General features: G+C 48.0%; 1 protein-coding gene across 1 annotated transcript; it reads left to right on the forward strand.

Moving 5' to 3' along the window:
- Positions 1–3,034: 3,034 nt before the first annotated feature.
- Positions 3,035–5,008, forward strand: LOC116738366 (keratin-associated protein 5-4-like). Its single transcript, XM_032595097.1, has 3 exons — positions 3,035–3,052; positions 4,132–4,329; positions 4,661–5,008. Exons 1-3 carry the CDS (start codon positions 3,035–3,037, stop codon positions 5,006–5,008), a joined length of 564 nt encoding a protein of 187 aa, XP_032450988.1.
- The last annotated feature ends 17,395 nt before the right edge of the window (positions 5,009–22,403 follow it).

The following is a 22,403-nucleotide window of genomic DNA, read 5'->3' on the forward strand; positions in this document are numbered from 1 at the left end:
AGAAAAACTCAGGCAAATTGGGTGCCATCCAAATGGAACACTGTTACATATGCAAACCTCTTACTCCTCGAAATCAACCAGTCAATCAAGCAACCAATCAATGAATAAGAATGAAGCCCCCCCGCCCAAAAGAAAAAACAATTGAGCACTGGATCTGGATAGACATTGGTCCAAGAGGGTACACGGTTGGCGAATAAGCCAATGAGAAGATGCTCAACCTTATTAGGAATCAGGGAAATGCAGATCAGAACCACAAGGAGATCCCAGTGCCTAGGATGGCTAGGATCCAAAAGACAGACAATAAGACGTGCTGGGGAAGGTGTGGAGAAACCAGAGCCCCGCGCGTTGCCGATGGGACTCAAATGGAGGCGACTGCTTTGCAAAAGAGGTTGACCGCTCCCCACGTGTTAAGTAGAGATTCCATGCGACTCAGAAATTGCACTGCTAGGTATATCCCCAAGAGAGGAGAGAACGTACATCATGCACAAATTCGTGTGCGGAGTCACGTAGCAGCATTCTTCACAAAGGCCGCCACGGGGAAATAACCAAATGTCCGTCAACTGATGCGTGGGTAAACAAACTGGTCTATCCATGGCATGGGATCTTACTTAGCTCTTTTTCGAAAGGTATAAAGCTCTGATACATGCTAATCAAACAAAGAAACACACAAAAACGTTGAAAACGGTATGCTAAGTGAAAGGAGACACACGCAAAAGGCCACATACTATACGACCCCATTTCTCTGACAGTGTCCACATAGCCATCTACACTAGCAATGAAGAATCATTCTAGGGGCGCCTGGGTGGCGCAGTCGGTTAAGCGTCCGACTTCAGCCAGGTCACGATCACGCGGTCCGTGAGTTCGAGCCTCGCGTCAGGCTCTGGGCTGATGGCTCAGAGCCTGGAGCCTGTTTCCGATTCTGTGTCTCCCTCTCTCTCTGCCCCTCGCCCGTTCATGCTCTGTCTCTCTCTCTGTCCCAAAAATAAATAAACGTTGAAAAAAAAAATTTTTAAAAAAGAATCATTCTAGATCAGTATGTCCTGGGGGCTGGGTGGGAAGGGACGAATGGATACCACGTGCTCACGTTATGGAGTTGTGTTTGGGGGGCCATGAACATGTTCTGGAACGAGTCAGAAGTGATGCTTGTATCACTTTGCCAATCGACCAAACACCACTCAATTACACACGTCAAAGGCTGAATGTTATCATATACGGAGTAGGTCTCCATTCTCAAATTCATGTGACGTGACGTTGTTTGGGCATCCTCTTCTATGGGGAAGAAACTCGTCCACGGTTAAGAATCTTCCCAAACCACGTTGGGATCGCCATCGAAGGTGCGCCTTTTAGTCATGGAATGCAGATTCCCATGTCAAGGCAAACGTCATGAACTACCCTAAGGAATATTCAAGACGGCACCAAAGTATTTCCCAGAAGCGGACGTTTAATATATTCTACGGCTGTATTTCTTTGGTCCGTGGACATGACATGCTAGAAGAGGGTTTCATTGTGATAGGATGTGAAAGCGTCTTCAGGAGGGAAACCATGCCTGCAGAGCATGGGAGGAGCTTGGAGGTGGCCACGCCCCTCCACCCACCAAGAAAAGGCTCAACTGAAAAAACCAGCAGCCCTTGTCAGATCCACCAAAGAACCGAGGTCACAGGGCATCCTGCTGCACGCCCCCCCCACGCCCCGCCCTGTGTTGGAGAGACAGAGGGGCAGAGACAGGGAATCACAACTTACAGAAACAGAGGGTGAGCCAACCTCAGTGCAGACATGCCCGAGAGCTAACATCTCCAGGGGGACACACTCCAAAAATCCCCTCACGCTTTGGGCCAGAGGGAGCATGGAAGGAGACATGTAGAATTATGCCAGAGCACGTCCCCACCTTCGTGAGGTCTGCCCTCAGGACACATGATTTGACCAAGCCCAACGTTGCTGGGGTTTTCTCAGAGCCCAGTGACCTGGAGGGGAGGAAATACTCAGCTCCAGTCCCAGGCTGATTCGTGACCACCTGGCGGCAGGGTGGCAGCCCGGCTGGCGGCGGGGGCGTGGTGGGGACCGACTGAGGCCGCCTAGTAAAGGTTGCAGGCCAGGTCACTAAAAGACGAAGAACATCCCCTCACCCCCAGCCCTTACTAACACACCCCTCCAGGCCTAGGTACCACCATTCCTCTTCCCCGGTGCATCACGTCCCGCTTTCGACATCAAAGTACAAGGCATACTAAAAGACAAAGAGCTCAGCTGGAAGACACAGAGCGGGCATCACAGCCAGACCCAGGCACGGCAGGGACTTTGAAATGATCAGACGAGGAAGTGAAAAGAAATATGATTGACACGCTGAGCCTCTCAGGACACCTCCGAGAGGAAACGGGTGACGGAAGCAGCGACAGGAAATCCTACCAAAGATTCCCAGAAAGGGCTAGAGATCAAAGGCACTGTGACAAAGGCGAAGAAAGGCTTTGGTGGACCCATCAGCTGACCGGACACGGTGTGCACGCACTCCGTGAACTCAGGCAGGTCAATGGAAACTTCCCAAGCCGGAAGGACAGAAGAATGCCTGGGGGGGGGTGCGGGGGGGCGGGACAGGGTGGGGAAGGAAAGGAACACGCCCAACCGAGACACAGACACGCAAAAGAGAAAGCAAAGCTATCGACTTTGCACGCGTGGTTTAAAATTTGAAGGGAATTTGTCAAACTAATAAAGGCGGTGGCATAGATAGTTAAGCCTAAGAGCCTGCAGGGCATTTCTCTTCGAGTTGCTCAGACTTGAGCCCTGCGTCCCTTTGGCAGGGAGTCTTTGCTTTGTCGTATTCTTTTGATTTTTATCTTTCCGAAGAGGGGGCTATCAGCCTCCACAAGACACATTTAGGCCACATATGTGTAAGTCGCCCTTGGAACGATGTACAGCCAAGTGTTTTCAACTGTCACGCGAGCAAATGGAATATTGATATCAAACCCGCAAGCCATCCAAATCTTCCGGGGCAGACACCATTGTTCTCACGCGTGGTTCCCTGGTCCACGCGTTGAGGGCTGTAATGGCGGGCGAGGCCAGGGCGAGCCACCAGACCCCAAGGGGACAGGCTAGGAACGGTGGGTTGCGCTACACTCCTGAGGGACTCTACGGAGAGCATCGGCGTCAAGGAGCTGAAAGACGCACGGCCGGTGATTCCTACCACATCCTCCTCACTCTTTTCCCTGCTGACCCGCTAGCAAAATGGTTCTTCTCTCCAGTCGCCGGGACCTCACGCGCCGCTGGCCTGAAGCTCTTGGTTGCGGAGGGAGAAAGGCTTCCAGCACGGACACACAACCATTCCGCTGGCCTGGAGTTGAGGCGGCCACCCGGCCACTTTGGGCTCCTCGTGCCTCGGGGTCTACAGGCAAACAAGGGGCGTCGTACTGATAGCACGGATGGATCCTGATGCCCACAGTGCAATCGGGCGGCTCCGATCCATAGAAGGAAGGCAGGGCACCTCGGGAGCACAGGAGCTGGCTCAAGGCATCTCTCAGCACCACCCTGCCCCCACGAGTTCAGTCAAAGCAGAACTCCCACGAGGCAATTCAAGGAGGACCCTGAGTAGCCCAGGCTCCGCCATCAGGGTCCCAGCCCAGAACCGTGGGCGCCACCTGCTCCGAATGCCCATAAGCACCTCCTGCCCGGAGATGGACAGGAAGGGCCCTTCCCACTGCCCACCGCCACGGTGGCTTTCTGCTTCCCACACTCTCCACACCCTGAGCCCACCGGTCATGTGCTCTTTGGAATCATGCCAAGACTGTTGAGGGTCACGCATCGGGTCAGGGTGGGACCACCAGGGCTCCGAGGCGCTGCTTCCGTCTCCCTGCAAACTCTGAAACACAAGCCCGTCAGGTGATGCAAGTCGGGCGCTGGGGAAAAGGCAAAACCCACCAAAGACGTTCTGGTCAATACAATCACACGGTCATGATGAAATCCTGAAAAATACTCATCCTTTGTCCGCTGCAAAGTGGCACAAACAGGAACCAGGAAGTGACAGTGTGTCAGCCTCTCACCTGACCCTGGCAGGTATATACAGGGCCCCTGGCCCAGGAGGCTCCACACCTGAACACCTCCCCTCTGCACCTGCATCTCTGACCGACTCCGCCCAAAACCCACCAGAAACATGGGCTGCTGTGGCTGTTCTGGAGGCTGTGGCTCCAGCTGTGGGGGCTGCGGCTCCAGCTGTGGGGGCTGCGGCTCCAGCTGTGGGGGCTGCGGCTCCAGCTGCTGTGTGCCCGTGTGCTGCTGCAAGCCCGTGTGCTGCTGCAAGCCCGTGTGCTGCTGTGTGCCAGCCTGTGCCTGTTCCAGCGGCAGCTCGTGTGGGGGCTCCAAGGGAGGCTGTGGCTCCTGTGGGGGCTCCAAGGGGGGCTGTGGCTCCTGTGGGGGCTCCAAGGGGGGCTGTGGCTCCTGTGGGGGCTCCAAGGGGGGCTGTGGCTCCTGTGGGGGCTCCAAGGGGGGCTGTGGCTCCTGTGGGGGCTCCAAGGGGGGCTGTGGCTCCTGTGGGGGCTCCAAGGGGGGCTGTGGCTCCTGTGGGGGCTCCAAGGGGGGCTGTGGCTCCTGTGGGGGCTCCAAGGGGGGCTGTGGCTCCTGTGGGGGCTCCAAGGGGGGCTGTGGCTCCTGTGGCTCCTGTGGCTGCTGCCAGTCCAGCTGCTGCAAGCCCTGCTGCTGCCAGTCCAGCGGCTGCCAGTCCAGCTGCTGCAAGCCCTGCTGCTGCCAGTCCAGCTGCTGCAAGCCCTGCTGCTGCCAGTCCAGCTGCTGCCAGTCCAGCTGCTGCAAGCCCTGCTGCTGCCAGTCCAGCTGCTGCAAGCCCTGCTGCTGCCAGTCCAGCTGCTGCCAGTCCAGCTGCTGCAAGCCCTGCTGCTGCCAGTCCTGCTGCTGCAAGCCCTGCTGCTGCCAGTCCTGCTGCTGCAAGCCCTGCTGCTGCTCTTCCGGCTGTGGGTCCTCCTGCAGCCAATCCAGCTGCTGTGTCCCCGTTTGCTGCCAGTGCAAGGTCTGAGGCTCTGGCTGATGGCCTCAGGGAACTCCGAAAGACCTGTGCTTGCCCTCAAGTGACTATAGGTACATCCTGGTTACACCCCCCCCCCAAAAAAAACACACAAAGCCCGCCCCCCAAACACTTCCTCTCCACTTGCTGGATCCCTCCAGTGTCTTGGCTTAGACTTTGCCCCCAGCCCTTGTGGCAAAGCAATGGACTACTCTCATACACATTCCCTACAAAGGCGATCCCATCCTGCAGGCCCTTTGGCCTCTCCTACGGCCATGCCTTCATGCCTGAGCCACACTACCTGGAAAAGGCCCACAGGGCCAGGACGTGGCCCAGATCCCCCTCTCTCATCATTCTCTGTGGCAAAGCAACACATCCTTGCTCTCCTCTGCTTGCTAGGAGCTTGATGGCATTGGCATCGCAATGTCTCCTGGAAGCTGCCTCACTAACACAGGTGTGTTAAGATCCAACGGGTCTTGGTGCACCATCCCCATAAGTGGTAAATAAACTCTCCCCCCATAAGTCTTGGTCTTCGTGTGGCGGTTTCCTTCCATCCGCGGTCTCACTTGCAAAACACACCGTGTGTCCCTCATCTCACTTCTTAAGGGACCACTGCTCCCCACATCTTCACTGCTGTCACTCCACTGTTGGCTCACTGCTCACTGCACATACGTTTGTGGAATTAAATCAGGAACGACTCACTCACTACACGCATGGAGGAAGGAGTCAATAAGTCAGGAAGAGACGACTGAATGTCAAAGAGTCGTTCTTATCAGGCTTAAGGGAGCCCAGACAGCTGAGCCTCCGTGGGATTCAGACTTCGTTGGAATCGTGGAGGCTGCTCCTTCCCCATGCCATGATCTGCTTCGCAAGGCATCCCATGAGTGGTGTCTGCGCCCATCCAGGCCGCAGAGCAGGAGCCAAGCCTAGAGAGAGGGCAGTGACTTCAAAATGGGCTGTGTTCCTCAGGGGTTCCGGATGACAAAAGGAGAAACGGTGCCGTTTTCAGACACCAGAGGCAGGGTGTCTCGGCACACACTGACGAGCACTCTTTCCATCTCTGGGCTCACAGACATCACAGCGTTGGTTCCACACAGGATGGAACACAAGGCGATGTCCTCGACCCGATCAAAGGATCTACCAAACAGCCACAGCTGCCACCACACGTCCCACTGAAAGCCTGCAATTTCCTTTGAAGGTCAGGGACAGGAAAGGATGTCCACATTCACCACATCTACTCAACATTGCACGCAAGGTCGACCCAGGCTAATAAGGCAAGACAAGGACGTCAAAGGCATCCATGTGGGAAACGAAGAAGGAAAAGTATGTCTCTTCACAGAACACATAATCTTGCACAAACAAAAGAACCTAAGACGTGCATGCACACGCGCGCGAGCGCGCGCACACACACACACACACAACGCTCATAAATCAACTCAGTGGGTTGCACGATCCATCCGCAATATACAACAATCAGCTGCATTTCTAGACACGAGCAATGAAGAATCATCATTGAAGTTCAGAAAACAATGTCCTCAAAAAGAACAAATACTTAAGAATATACTTGAAGGGGCACCTGGGGGGCTCAGTCAGTCTAGCGTCCCACTCTTGATTTTCGCTCAAGTTGTGACGCTCAAGATGTGAGTTGGATCCTCCAGTCGGGCTCCATGCTGACAGTATCGAGCCTGCATGCGATTCTCTCCCTCTCTCCATCTCCCTCCATCTCCCTCCCTCTCTCTCTCTCTCTCTCTGTCTCACTCAAAATAATTTAATAATTACGCTTGAAGAAAAAAGAATGAACGGAACAAAAATGGGCAAGACTGACATCCTGAAGACTGCAAAACAGCACTGAAAGAAGGTATAGAAGAGTACATTAAATACAAAGGCATCCAACGTTCATGGATCAGAAGACAGAATATGGTGAAAATGACAACACTGCAAAACATGATCTGCAGATTGAATGCAACCCCTACCAAAATCCAAGGTTGCTTTTCGCAGAAATTGACCATCTGACCCTAACTTTCCTATGACGATGAATGCGGAAATGCATGAAAGGGATGTCGGGTAACGAAAACAATCTCGCCAAAGAAACTCAACGGTGGGGGACTCACACATCCCAATGGCAATGGGTGCTGCACGGCTACAGCGATGGAAGCACTGTGGTGCTGCCTGAAGGATACACTCACAGATCAGTGCCATAGAATGGACAGTATGAAGATGAGCCCTTGAAGTTATGTTCCACTGACTTTCACCCAGAGTTCCAAAACAATCAATGCAAGAGTCTTTTCCATAACTAGTGCTGACACACCTAGAAATCCACTTTCAAAAGAATGAAGTTGCATCTTTACATCCCATCATATAAGAAAACAACATCAACAACAACAACAACAACAACAACAACAACAACAACAAAAATCCTTCTATCTGGATCAAGCATTTTAGCATAAAAGTTAAAACGATGCACTACAAAACTCTCAGGAGAAATCCGGGCTTACGTCTTTGAGACCTTCTGTCGGCAATGGCTCTGAGATACGACAGAAAAAGCACAGGAAGAAAAACTCAGGCAAATTGGGTGCCATCCAAATGGAACACTGTTACATATGCAAACCTCTTACTCCTCGAAATCAACCAGTCAATCAAGCAACCAATCAATGAATAAGAATGAAGCCCCCCCGCCCAAAAGAAAAAACAATTGAGCACTGGATCTGGATAGACATTGGTCCAAGAGGGTACACGGTTGGCGAATAAGCCAATGAGAAGATGCTCAACCTTATTAGGAATCAGGGAAATGCAGATCAGAACCACAAGGAGATCCCAGTGCCTAGGATGGCTAGGATCCAAAAGACAGACAATAAGACGTGCTGGGGAAGGTGTGGAGAAACCAGAGCCCCGCGCGTTGCCGATGGGACTCAAATGGAGGCGACTGCTTTGCAAAAGAGGTTGACCGCTCCCCACGTGTTAAGTAGAGATTCCATGCGACTCAGAAATTGCACTGCTAGGTATATCCCCAAGAGAGGAGAGAACGTACATCATGCACAAATTCGTGTGCGGAGTCACGTAGCAGCATTCTTCACAAAGGCCGCCACGGGGAAATAACCAAATGTCCGTCAACTGATGCGTGGGTAAACAAACTGGTCTATCCATGGCATGGGATCTTACTTAGCTCTTTTTCGAAAGGTATAAAGCTCTGATACATGCTAATCAAACAAAGAAACACACAAAAACGTTGAAAACGGTATGCTAAGTGAAAGGAGACACACGCAAAAGGCCACATACTATACGACCCCATTTCTCTGACAGTGTCCACATAGCCATCTACACTAGCAATGAAGAATCATTCTAGGGGCGCCTGGGTGGCGCAGTCGGTTAAGCGTCCGACTTCAGCCAGGTCACGATCACGCGGTCCGTGAGTTCGAGCCTCGCGTCAGGCTCTGGGCTGATGGCTCAGAGCCTGGAGCCTGTTTCCGATTCTGTGTCTCCCTCTCTCTCTGCCCCTCGCCCGTTCATGCTCTGTCTCTCTCTCTGTCCCAAAAATAAATAAACGTTGAAAAAAAAAATTTTTAAAAAAGAATCATTCTAGATCAGTATGTCCTGGGGGCTGGGTGGGAAGGGACGAATGGATACCACGTGCTCACGTTATGGAGTTGTGTTTGGGGGGCCATGAACATGTTCTGGAACGAGTCAGAAGTGATGCTTGTATCACTTTGCCAATCGACCAAACACCACTCAATTACACACGTCAAAGGCTGAATGTTATCATATACGGAGTAGGTCTCCATTCTCAAATTCATGTGACGTGACGTTGTTTGGGCATCCTCTTCTATGGGGAAGAAACTCGTCCACGGTTAAGAATCTTCCCAAACCACGTTGGGATCGCCATCGAAGGTGCGCCTTTTAGTCATGGACTGCAGATTCCCATGTCAAGGCAAACGTCATGAACTACCCTAAGGAATATTCAAGACGGCACCAAAGTATTTCCCAGAAGCGGACGTTTAATATATTCTACGGCTGTATTTCTTTGGTCCGTGGACATGACATGCTAGAAGAGGGTTTCATTGTGATAGGATGTGAAAGCGTCTTCAGGAGGGAAACCATGCCTGCAGAGCATGGGAGGAGCTTGGAGGTGGCCACGCCCCTCCACCCACCAAGAAAAGGCTCAACTGAAAAAACCAGCAGCCCTTGTCAGATCCACCAAAGAACCGAGGTCACAGGGCATCCTGCTGCACGCCCCCCCACGCCCCGCCCTGTGTTGGAGAGACAGAGGGGCAGAGACAGGGAATCACAACTTACAGAAACAGAGGGTGAGCCAACCTCAGTGCAGACATGCCCGAGAGCTAACATCTCCAGGGGGACACACTCCAAAAATCCCCTCACGCTTTGGGCCAGAGGGAGCATGGAAGGAGACATGTAGAATTATGCCAGAGCACGTCCCCACCTTCGTGAGGTCTGCCCTCAGGACACATGATTTGACCAAGCCCAACGTTGCTGGGGTTTTCTCAGAGCCCAGTGACCTGGAGGGGAGGAAATACTCAGCTCCAGTCCCAGGCTGATTCGTGACCACCTGGCGGCAGGGTGGCAGCCCGGCTGGCGGCGGGGGCGTGGTGGGGACCGACTGAGGCCGCCTAGTAAAGGTTGCAGGCCAGGTCACTAAAAGACGAAGAACATCCCCTCACCCCCAGCCCTTACTAACACACCCCTCCAGGCCTAGGTACCACCATTCCTCTTCCCCGGTGCATCACGTCCCGCTTTCGACATCAAAGTACAAGGCATACTAAAAGACAAAGAGCTCAGCTGGAAGGCACAGAGCGGGCATCACAGCCAGACCCAGGCACGGCAGGGACTTTGAAATGATCAGACGAGGAAGTGAAAAGAAATATGATTGACACGCTGAGCCTCTCAGGACACCTCCGAGAGGAAACGGGTGACGGAAGCAGCGACAGGAAATCCTACCAAAGATTCCCAGAAAGGGCTAGAGATCAAAGGCACTGTGACAAAGGCGAAGAAAGGCTTTGGTGGACCCATCAGCTGACCGGACACGGTGTGCACGCACTCCGTGAACTCAGGCAGGTCAATGGAAACTTCCCAAGCCGGAAGGACAGAAGAATGCCTGGGGGGGGGGGGGGGCGGGGGGGCGGGACAGGGGGGGGAAGGAAAGGAACACGCCCAACCGAGACACAGACACGCAAAAGAGAAAGCAAAGCTATCGACTTTGCACGCGTGGTTTAAAATTTGAAGGGAATTTGTCAAACTAATAAAGGCGGTGGCATAGATAGTTAAGCCTAAGAGCCTGCAGGGCATTTCTCTTCGAGTTGCTCAGACTTGAGCCCTGCGTCCCTTTGGCAGGGAGTCTTTGCTTTGTCGTATTCTTTTGATTTTTATCTTTCCGAAGAGGGGGCTATCAGCCTCCACAAGACACATTTAGGCCACATATGTGTAAGTCGCCCTTGGAACGATGTACAGCCAAGTGTTTTCAACTGTCACGCGAGCAAATGGAATATTGATATCAAACCCGCAAGCCATCCAAATCTTCCGGGGCAGACACCATTGTTCTCACGCGTGGTTCCCTGGTCCACGCGTTGAGGGCTGTAATGGCGGGCGAGGCCAGGGCGAGCCACCAGACCCCAAGGGGACAGGCTAGGAATGGTGGGTTGCGCTACACTCCTGAGGGACTCTACGGAGAGCATCGGCGTCAAGGAGCTGAAAGACGCACGGCCGGTGATTCCTACCACATCCTCCTCACTCTTTTCCCTGCTGACCCGCTAGCAAAATGGTTCTTCTCTCCAGTCGCCGGGACCTCACGCGCCGCTGGCCTGAAGCTCTTGGTTGCGGAGGGAGAAAGGCTTCCAGCACGGACACACAACCATTCCGCTGGCCTGGAGTTGAGGCGGCCACCCGGCCACTTTGGGCTCCTCGTGCCTCGGGGTCTACAGGCAAACAAGGGGCGTCGTACTGATAGCACGGATGGATCCTGATGCCCACAGTGCAATCGGGCGGCTCCGATCCATAGAAGGAAGGCAGGGCACCTCGGGAGCACAGGAGCTGGCTCAAGGCATCTCTCAGCACCACCCTGCCCCCACGAGTTCAGTCAAAGCAGAACTCCCACGAGGCAATTCAAGGAGGACCCTGAGTAGCCCAGGCTCCGCCATCAGGGTCCCAGCCCAGAACCGTGGGCGCCACCTGCTCCGAATGCCCATAAGCACCTCCTGCCCGGAGATGGACAGGAAGGGCCCTTCCCACTGCCCACCGCCACGGTGGCTTTCTGCTTCCCACACTCTCCACACCCTGAGCCCACCGGTCATGTGCTCTTTGGAATCATGCCAAGACTGTTGAGGGTCACGCATCGGGTCAGGGTGGGACCACCAGGGCTCCGAGGCGCTGCTTCCGTCTCCCTGCAAACTCTGAAACACAAGCCCGTCAGGTGATGCAAGTCGGGCGCTGGGGAAAAGGCAAAACCCACCAAAGACGTTCTGGTCAATACAATCACACGGTCATGATGAAATCCTGAAAAATACTCATCCTTTGTCCGCTGCAAAGTGGCACAAACAGGAACCAGGAAGTGACAGTGTGTCAGCCTCTCACCTGACCCTGGCAGGTATATACAGGGCCCCTGGCCCAGGAGGCTCCACACCTGAACACCTCCCCTCTGCACCTGCATCTCTGACCGACTCCGCCCAAAACCCACCAGAAACATGGGCTGCTGTGGCTGTTCTGGAGGCTGTGGCTCCAGCTGTGGGGGCTGCGGCTCCAGCTGTGGGGGCTGCGGCTCCAGCTGCTGTGTGCCCGTGTGCTGCTGCAAGCCCGTGTGCTGCTGCAAGCCCGTGTGCTGCTGTGTGCCAGCCTGTGCCTGTTCCAGCGGCGGCTCGTGTGGGGGCTCCAAGGGAGGCTGTGGCTCCTGTGGGGGCTCCAAGGGGGGCTGTGGCTCCTGTGGGGGCTCCAAGGGGGGCTGTGGCTCCTGTGGGGGCTCCAAGGGGGGCTGTGGCTCCTGTGGGGGCTCCAAGGGGGGCTGTGGCTCCTGTGGCTCCTGTGGCTGCTGCCAGTCCAGCTGCTGCAAGCCCTGCTGCTGCCAGTCCAGCGGCTGCCAGTCCAGCTGCTGCAAGCCCTGCTGCTGCCAGTCCTGCTGCTGCCAGTCCAGCTGCTGCAAGCCCTGCTGCTGCCAGTCCTGCTGCTGCAAGCCCTGCTGCTGCTCTTCCGGCTGTGGGTCCTCCTGCAGCCAATCCAGCTGCTGTGTCCCCGTTTGCTGCCAGTGCAAGGTCTGAGGCTCTGGCTGATGGCCTCAGGGAACTCCGAAAGACCTGTGCTTGCCCTCAAGTGACTATAGGTACATCCTGGTTACACCCCCCCCCAAAAAAAACACACAAAGCCCGCCCCCCAAACACTTCCTCTCCACTTGCTGGATCCCTCCAGTGTCTTGGCTTAGACTTTGCCCCCAGCCCTTGTGGCAAAGCAATGGACTACTCTCATACACATTCCCTACAAAGGCGATCCCATCCTGCAGGCCCTTTGGCCTCTCCTACGGCCATGCCTTCATGCCTGAGCCACACTACCTGGAAAAGGCCCACAGGGCCAGGACGTGGCCCAGATCCCCCTCTCTCATCATTCTCTGTGGCAAAGCAACACATCCTTGCTCTCCTCTGCTTGCTAGGAGCTTGATGGCATTGGCATCGCAATGTCTCCTGGAAGCTGCCTCACTAACACAGGTGTGTTAAGATCCAACGGGTCTTGGTGCACCATCCCCATAAGTGGTAAATAAACTCTCCCCCCATAAGTCTTGGTCTTCGTGTGGCGGTTTCCTTCCATCCGCGGTCTCACTTGCAAAACACACCGTGTGTCCCTCATCTCACTTCTTAAGGGACCACTGCTCCCCACATCTTCACTGCTGTCACTCCACTGTTGGCTCACTGCTCACTGCACATACGTTTGTGGAATTAAATCAGGAACGACTCACTCACTACACGCATGGAGGAAGGAGTCAATAAGTCAGGAAGAGACGACTGAATGTCAAAGAGTCGTTCTTATCAGGCTTAAGGGAGCCCAGACAGCTGAGCCTCCATGGGATTCAGACTTCGTTGGAATCGTGGAGGCTGCTCCTTCCCCATGCCATGATCTGCTTCGCAAGGCATCCCATGAGTGGTGTCTGCGCCCATCCAGGCCGCAGAGCAGGAGCCAAGCCTAGAGAGAGGGCAGTGACTTCAAAATGGGCTGTGTTCCTCAGGGGTTCCGGATGACAAAAGGAGAAACGGTGCCGTTTTCAGACACCAGAGGCAGGGTGTCTCGGCACACACTGACGAGCACTCTTTCCATCTCTGGGCTCACAGACATCACAGCGTTGGTTCCACACAGGATGGAACACAAGGCGATGTCCTCGACCCGATCAAAGGATCTACCAAACAGCCACAGCTGCCACCACACGTCCCACTGAAAGCCTGCAATTTCCTTTGAAGGTCAGGGACAGGAAAGGATGTCCACATTCACCACATCTACTCAACATTGCACGCAAGGTCGACCCAGGCTAATAAGGCAAGACAAGGACGTCAAAGGCATCCATGTGGGAAACGAAGAAGGAAAAGTATGTCTCTTCACAGAACACATAATCTTGCACAAACAAAAGAACCTAAGACGTGCGTGCACACGCGCGCGAGCGCGCACACACACACACACACACCACGCTCATAAATCAACTCAGTGGGTTGCACGATCCATCCGCAATATACAACAATCAGCTGCATTTCTAGACACGAGCAATGAAGAATCATCATTGAAGTTCAGAAAACAATGTCCTCAAAAAGAACAAATACTTAAGAATATACTTGAAGGGGCACCTGGGGGGCTCAGTCAGTCTAGCGTCCCACTCTTGATTTTCGCTCAAGTTGTGACGCTCAAGTTGTGAGTTGGATCCTCCAGTCGGGCTCCATGCTGACAGTATCGAGCCTGCATGCGATTCTCTCTCTCTCTCTCCATCTCCCTCTCTCTCTCTCTCTCTCTCCCTCCCTCTCTCTCTCTCTCTCTCTGTCTCACTCAAAATAATTTAATAATTACGCTTGAAGAAAAAAGAATGAACGGAACAAAAATGGGCAAGACTGACATCCTGAAGACTGCAAAACAGCACTGAAAGAAGGTATAGAAGAGTACATTAAATGCAAAGGCATCCAACGTTCATGGATCAGAAGACAGAATATGGTGAAAATGACAACACTGCAAAACATGATCTGCAGATTGAATGCAACCCCTACCAAAATCCAAGGTTGCTTTTCGCAGAAATTGACCATCTGACCCTAACTTTCCTATGACGATGAATGCGGAAATGCATGAAAGGGATGTCGGGTAACGAAAACAATCTTGCCAAAGAAACTCAACGGTGGGGGACTCACACATCCCAATGGCAATGGGTGCTGCACGGCTACAGCGGTGGAAGCACTGTGGTGCTGCCTGAAGGATACACTCACAGATCAGTGCCATAGAATGGACAGCATGAAGATGAGCCCTTGAAGTTATGTTCCACTGACTTTCACCCAGAGTTCCAAAACAATCAATGCAAGAGTCTTTTCCATAACTAGTGCTGACACACCTAGAAATCCACTTTCAAAAGAATGAAGTTGCATCTTTACATCCCATCATATAAGAAAACAACATCAACAACAACAAGAACAACAACAACAACAAAAATCCTTCTATCTGGATCAAGCATCTTAGCATAAAAGTTAAAACGATGCACTATAAAACTCTCAGGAGAAATCCTGGGTTACGTCTTTGAGACCTTCTCTCGGCAATGGCTCTGAGATACGACAAAAAGCACAGGAAGAAAAACTCAGGCAAATTGGGTGCCATCCAAATGTAACATTGTTACATATGCAAACCTCTTACTCCTCGAAATCAACCAGTCAATCAAGCAACCAATCAATGAATAAGAATGAAGCCTCCCCCCCCCCCAAAAAAAAAGCATTTGAGCACTGGATCTGGATAGACATTGGTCCAAGAAGGTACACGGTGGGCGAATAAGCCAATGAGAAGTTGCTCAACGTTATCAGGAATCAGGGAAATGCCCATCAGAACCACAAGGAGATCCCAGTGCCTAGGATGGCTAGGATACAAAAGACAGACAGTTAGACGTGCTGGGGAAGGTGTGGAGAAACCAGAGCCCTGCACGTTGCCGATGGGACTCAAAATGAAGCAACTCCTTTGAAGCCCTGCTGCTGCCAGTTCAGCTGTCGTGTCCCCTTTTGCTGTCAGTGTTTGGTCTGAGGGGTTGGCTGTGGCCTTCACATCATTCCTACAATTCCAGGATCTCTAGAATGTGATCAGTGTCCCATACCAGAGTCTGCGTGTAGATCCAGTTGTGTCTTTTCTACATTTGACATTCCACATGTGCAGTCTCAGTTGGCTTGCTCTCCAGAGTATGAAGTATTGCATCTACCCATGCCTTTTTTCTATTGTAGATCCCCTTCCTCTATTCCATTGGAGAAGAGTAATTTTCTTTTTCCTCAATACTTATGTTTCCCTCAGGACCCTGATCTCCTGAACCATGATGTCCCCTCCCCATTCTTGTGATTTGGCTGAGTCTGGGGATACCACATGTCCAGTGTCTGAAGTCCAGCCCTAGGAGGTACACCCCCAGCCCACATCACCAGGTCCCACTCTGGTACTTCATTCTAATTTCCCCTTCTTCTTTTGTCTTCCAAGGTCCAGACTAGACCTTGTGATAGCCCTAAATAAACACATTTCTAACCCAAGCACCCTGCCTCTCCATGATTCTTCTTTAATAGGTAGGGAAATTGAAAACCAACTGTGCATTACTGATGGGAGGAAAACAGGTGCAATTATTTTTTATGAAGATAACTTGGCAATATGTACTCTGATCTCATTTTGTCCATATTATTTTACTTGCTTTAGTGGCATTATCCAATACAATTATTAAAGGGAATGAAACACAAAATATAACAATTGAAAAGAGAAAGCACAATTATCATTATTTACAGGTGATTCCATTGCATATCTGAAAGAAAAACAAAAACAAAACAGGTCAGGGGTACCTGGGTTGCTCAGTTGGTTGAGTGTCCTACTATGACTCAGGTTCTGATCTCTTATGTTCATGAGTTCAAGCCCCACATTGGGCTCTGTGCTGACAGTTCAGAGCCTTCAGCCTGCCTCGGATTCTGTGTCTCCCTCTCTCTGTCCCTTCCCTGCTCATGGCATCTCTATCTCTGTCTAAAATGAAAAAAAAAAAACAGATCAAATGAAAAATACTGAGAATGTAAATGCATTCAGATAGTAGGCTGGATACATAATTAGCATGTAACATTAGTATCACTCTATTCACACATAACAAACAAAATATAATAAAACAATACATCCCCACCCCTTAAATATGAGCCCTGTAAGAAACATTTTTAAAAACCTATTTTAAAAAATTGGGACTTCTTATATTAAAAGGAAAAACTGTCCAGATGTCCACTAATAGAGGGAAAGGACATCATTTTTGGTATAGACACTCAGTGGAATAGTATGTGGCAATGAGAATCTTACAGACTTAATGTTGAGTAAAAGAAGCCAGGCAAAAAGCCAGTCGTACAAAATGTACGACTCCTTTTGTATGAAGCATACATGCAAAAACAAAAATTGAACAACAACAACACCAGTCTCTTTCATTAAAGCTCATGAGAGGGGTTCCTTTAAAGGGAAGTGGATGTAAGGGAGATACAAAGACAGCTTCTGCAGTCTAGTCATGTTCTATTTCTAAATCTGGGTGCTGGTTACATGTGCATTCTGTTTGTAGAATTTCACCAAGCTGTCTTCTGTGCATTTTCCTCCATGAATTTATATTTCAGTAAAATTTTTAATGGAAGTTTTTACATATCTATGTGAAGAAAAAATAAACATAAAAAATAAAAACCTATGCGAATAAAATTTTAATACAGAAGAGACAGAAAAGGAGTCATGAATAAAAGAATAGATAATTCTTATTTTAATAAGAAGTTTTAATATTATAATTAAGACAATTCTTCCTAGGTTAACCTATACATTTGATCTGGATAAATATACCAGTAAGGTATTTTAAGTAGCTTTGCTGTTTGTAACATTTGTACAGAAAACAAAGAAAATGCTAAAAAGGAAGGAGACCAGATATCAAAAGTTATTTCAAAGTTATAATCCAAACAACTTGACACAAACACATTAAAATCCAACAGATAGGGGCGCCTGGGTGGCTCAGTTGATTAAGCGTCCGACTTTGGCTCAGGTCATGATCTCATGGTCCGTGAGTTCGAGCCCCACGTCGGGCTCTGTGCCAACAGCTCAGAGCCTGGAGCCTGCTTCAGATTCTGTGTTTCCCTCTCTCTCTGACCCTCCCCCGTTCATGCTCTGTCTGTCTCAAAAATAAACATTAAAAATAAATAAATAAATAAATAAACAAACAAACAAACAAATAAATAAAATCCAACAGATAAATGTAAAAGAAAAGAAACACCAGAAAGAGAATCAAACACACATGAGAAATACCTACATGAAAAAGATGGCATTTTAAATTTGGAAGAAAAAATATCGTTCCCTAAATGGTGTTAAAACAATTATGTAGGATCTAGGAAAATTACAATTGGATCCTTACCTCACCTCTTACTCCAAAAATAAATTCCATACAGAGTAAAGACATAAAAAGAAATACAAACATAAAACAGGGCACCTGGGTGGCTCATCCAGTTAAGCACCCGATTCTTGATTTCGGCTCAGGTCATGATCCCATGGTTCACGAGATCAAGTTCTGTGTTGGGCTCTGTATTGACAGCACGGAGTCCACTTAGGATTCTCTCTCTCTCTCTCTCTCTCTCTCTCTCTCTCTCTCTCTCAAAATAAATAAAAACATTACAAAAATAAAATAACTAAAACTAAATAGGAATTTTAAGTAATATTGGAATAGAATAGTTCTTTCTAAGGATGATGCAAAATTCAGCAGCCCTCTAAAGAGGAGTGATAAATTTGGTGTAAAAGAAAAATAAACAGTAAAATTAAAAGAAATTATCTGCATGGCAAGAGAAAAATTTTCTAAAATATCAACTGATCATCAACAAAGAACAAACTGATGTCTGAGGCACTGACATCTGTCTTGCCTAACTCACAGTACTGACTGGACTGGTGGCCTTGTTTAGAAGCCACTGCAGGCAGACACAATCATATGGCACATTAGAGCCACAGTTCCAGAGACAGGTGCCAGGGGGCTTTTTTTTTAAATTTTTCTAATGTTTATTTTTGAGAGAAAGAGCATGAGTGGTGGAAGAGCAGAGAGAGAGGGAGACACAGAATCTGAAACAGGCTCCCGCCTCTGTGCTGTCATCACAGAGCCCGATGGAGGGCTTGAACCCACGAACCGCAAGATCATGGCCTGAGCCTAAGTCAGTGTTTAACAGACTGAGCCACCCAGGTGCTCCAAGATTACATGCTTCTGGGAAGAAGCAGGGACAAAATGCTTGGAGAATTTGAGACGACTAAAAGCACACACACACAAACCCCAGGAAGATACAGCCTCAGAAAAGGTTTGAGAGCTAGGCTAGGTAAGGTTAATCACTGAATATTTCCCACTGCACAAAGCCAGTCAGCAGAACTGGGAGGGGTGGTTATTTTTTAAATAACCAAGTCTCAATGACAACAATAAAACTTCAAGTCATACAAAGAAACAGAGAAACATGGCCTGACCAAATGAATAAAATAAAGCCCTAGAAACCAACCAACCCTAAAGAAATGCAGATCTATGAGCTGCCTGACACAGAATTTAAAATAAATGTCATAAAGATGCCCAATGAGCTAAAACAGAGCACAGAATGACAACTGAATGAAACCAGGAAAATGATGCATGCATAAAACTAGAATATCAACAAAGAAATTTTTTTCTCAAAAAAAAAAAAAAAAAACAAAAACCACCCAGGAATTCTGGAGCTGAAAAATACAATAACTGAACTGAAAAATTCCCTAGAGTGGTTCAACTACAAACTTGTGATCAAGTCCTAGAACTGACTCAGTGAATTTGTAAACTAGTTGTTGAAATCAAGTCAGAGGAGCATAAAGAAAAAAGAATGAAGAAAAGTGAAGAGAGCTTAAGGGACTTATTGGTCATCAACAAGGAGATCAATATATGTCTTGTGGGAGTCCCAGCAACATCAGAAGTGAACATGGAAGAGAGTTTATTTGAAGAAATAATAGACAAAAACTTGTAATCTGAGGAAATAAATGGATATGTAAATTCAAGAAGCTCAAAGAACTTCAGACATATTAAATCCAAAAAGATCCATTTCAAGATACATTATAATCAACTGGCATTTGCAATTTTTTCCCTTAGAACATATTTCTATTTATTTATTTATTTATTTATTTATTTATTTACTTATTTATTTTAATATGAAATTTATTGTCAAATTGGCTTCCATACAACACCCAGTGCTCATCCCAACAGGTGCCCTCCTCAATACCCCTCACCCACCCACCCCTCCCTCCCACCCCGCCATTAACCCCCAGTTTGTTCTCAGTTTTAAGAGTCTCTTATGTTTTGGCTCCCTCCCTCTCTAACCTTTTTTTTTTCCTTCCCCTCCCCCCTGAGAAACTTAACAGAAGACCATGGGGGAGGGGTAGAACATATTTCTTGAAGGCTAATGGCTAGGCAAATGTGTATGTACATCAAGTGCTGATAAATATATTTTACAAAGTATTGATTTGTTTCTGATAAGTAATAATCACACATAATAAATGTAGTAGTCCATTGCTGCTGCACAAATTACCACAAACTTAATGTCTTAAAGTAACACCAACTTATTATCTTAACGTTCTGGAAGTCAGAAGCCTCACCAGGTTTAAATCGGGAGTCAAAAAGGTTGTGTTTCCTCTGGAGGCTCAAGGGAAGAATCCATTTCCTTGCCTTTTACAGTTTCTAGGAATTGCCTGCATTCCTGGGCTCATCCCCCTTGCATCTTCAAAGCACATCACTCTGACTCCAGTTTTGTAATCACATCTCATTCTCTGGCTCTCAAAGGACCTTCATATAAAGCTTCCCTCTTATAAGGATCCTGGTGATTAGATTGTGTATACCAGGATTATCCAGAATAACCTCGCATCTCAAGACCTTTAACTCAATCATATCTGCAAAGTCTCTTTTACCATGCCAGGTAACATATTTGAAGGTTACAGGGCTTAAGACATGGACATCCTTGGGGGACTGGAATCCAACCACCCAGGATATAGGATCCGCACTGGTTTGCAATGCACTAAGAATGCATTGCACTCTTAATGGATTACGAATGAAGGAAAAGGGACAGAATAATAAGCATTGCTAAAGACGAGTTTATAATACAAAAAGTTAAAAAATAAACTCTGATGAGCAAGAATAAGTATTTATAATAAACAGAAGGATTAGAAACCTAAACTCATAAAATAAAAGAAAAACAATATGAAAAGATGCTATAAATACATATACCCAAAACTATTAAAGACATCAGAGAGAACTGTATCCATAAAGAGAGAATAATAAACTGAAAAGATATTTATAAGAACGTGCATAAAGAGTATCCAATACAAAATATTATGTCACTGAAATTAAAAATCCCAGGTTCCAGTTAAACAGAAAAGTACATACAACTGCAGAGAGAATTGTTAAACAGGAGAGAAATACTAAGTGAAATTAATTGCAATGGAGTATGGAAAAAAATTAAATATGAAAAAACCCTTAAGATACATAAAGAATAGAATGAAGATGTTCAATATATATCTTATGTGAGTTTTGGAAGAAGAGTAAAGAGACAGTGGATAAAATTCAATATTTGGAAACAATAATCATCCAGAATTAATAAAAGAATACATTTCATATTGAATAATCACAAATCTAAAGCTTGATAAATAAAAGTATAAATAAGCTGAAACCTAGTCACAGCATAGTAAAACCTCAGAACACAATGGCAAGCAGAAAACCTTAAAAGGTATCAGACAAAAAAAGATTAATCAATAATTCAATTGACAACAAATTTCTCAGTGAAAGACTTGGGGGTGGAAACATGGAAAAATAAAATAAAATTCTAAGCAGAAATTTCTGCCAACCTGGAATACCCAGATAAACTATCAGTCAATAATTAAGTATAAGACACTTTTCAGATAAATTAAGAGCTTACCCACCATCAGACCTCTGCAGTAGTAACTCATTCAGAATTCAGGAAGAAGGAAATTAAACTTACAGGCAAAGAGTAAGTTACTAAAGGCAATCATCATTTAGTCATGAGTAACTATAAATCATGTTGACTAACCAAAACAAACAAAAAATTCATGACACATTTTGGGGGTATTATAAACAAGGTGGCAAAAAAATACCAGCAATGATAACATTCAATGGCTCCAGAAGCATCATTGTCATGAGAGTATGAGAGTTAAAGTGATTCAAGACTCTTCAATTGGTAAGTAGGATCAAGAAACTTTGGACTCCAATTTGGAATTAGAATTGCTTTACCTTTAGTAATGTTTTAACCTCTATTTATTCTTGCTAAGATAAGTTGACCCATGGTGGGAAATATCTGAAGTTGGAGTCTGTGGTTTTAGAATCCTGATTTTCTGTAGTTGTTTGGAAAGCTAATACCCACGCAAGGAATAGCTTCTAACACTGTAGACACACCACACAGATTCTTCAATATTTGTGTGGAGTAGGAACCGAGTATTATATTTGACTTCTCCCCCATCTTTGCTCTCAACTGATTACCTTGCTTCCTATTTCACTGAGAAAATCGAACGCTCAGGAGATGACTGTCACAGCCTCATGCCCCCACATCTACTTCCCCTAGCTTCTGTGCCCATCACTGGCCCACCCTCCCAAGATAGCAGATAAACAGTCCCTTCTCCTACTTGAAGCAAACCCCTGCCCCATTTGTCCCCTCCTGTCCGTTAAAGGACATCTCTCCGAGATTTTCCCCCACTCACCTGTATGACCTACAGAAGCATATAAAATACCTTGGTATAGAAACATTCTGGAGGTGGTGATGGTACCAGCACAGCATGAGTGCACTTAATACTACTGACTGTATGCTTAAAAATGGTGCAGACAGCAAAGTTTATGTCACGTGTTTAATTGTTGCCACAATTAAAAAAGAAACTATGGTGTTATTTTTCACATCTTAAGCTCTTGAGTCGACTTCTCTCTCAACCTATTGCCCTATTTCCCTACTCAACCTACCAGGACATCCTTTGAAAGACTTATATTCACCATCTCCTGTTCCTTTCTCCCTACTCCCACCCTTCCTCTTGTGAAATTTTGCCTCAAAAGCCTACTTTGTCTGACATTAAAGCATATTATACTCAGGTTTTTTAGGTTAATATTTTCCCGGTATATATTTTTCATATTTATTTTCAACATTTCTGAGTCACTATGTTTTACAACTATTCTTCTAAAAGATTT

This window comes from Lynx canadensis, chromosome D1 (genome assembly GCF_007474595.2).
Source record: "Lynx canadensis isolate LIC74 chromosome D1, mLynCan4.pri.v2, whole genome shotgun sequence".
Lineage (NCBI taxonomy): Eukaryota > Metazoa > Chordata > Mammalia > Carnivora > Felidae > Lynx > Lynx canadensis.

Bases quoted from the DNA above. Each gene is read 5' to 3' on its own strand.
- LOC116738366 (XM_032595097.1), top strand. The intron at 4,330-4,660 runs GTGTGGGGGCTC...TGCCAGTCCAGC, and splicing joins GCCTGTTCCAGCGGCAGCTC to TGCTGCAAGCCCTGCTGCTG.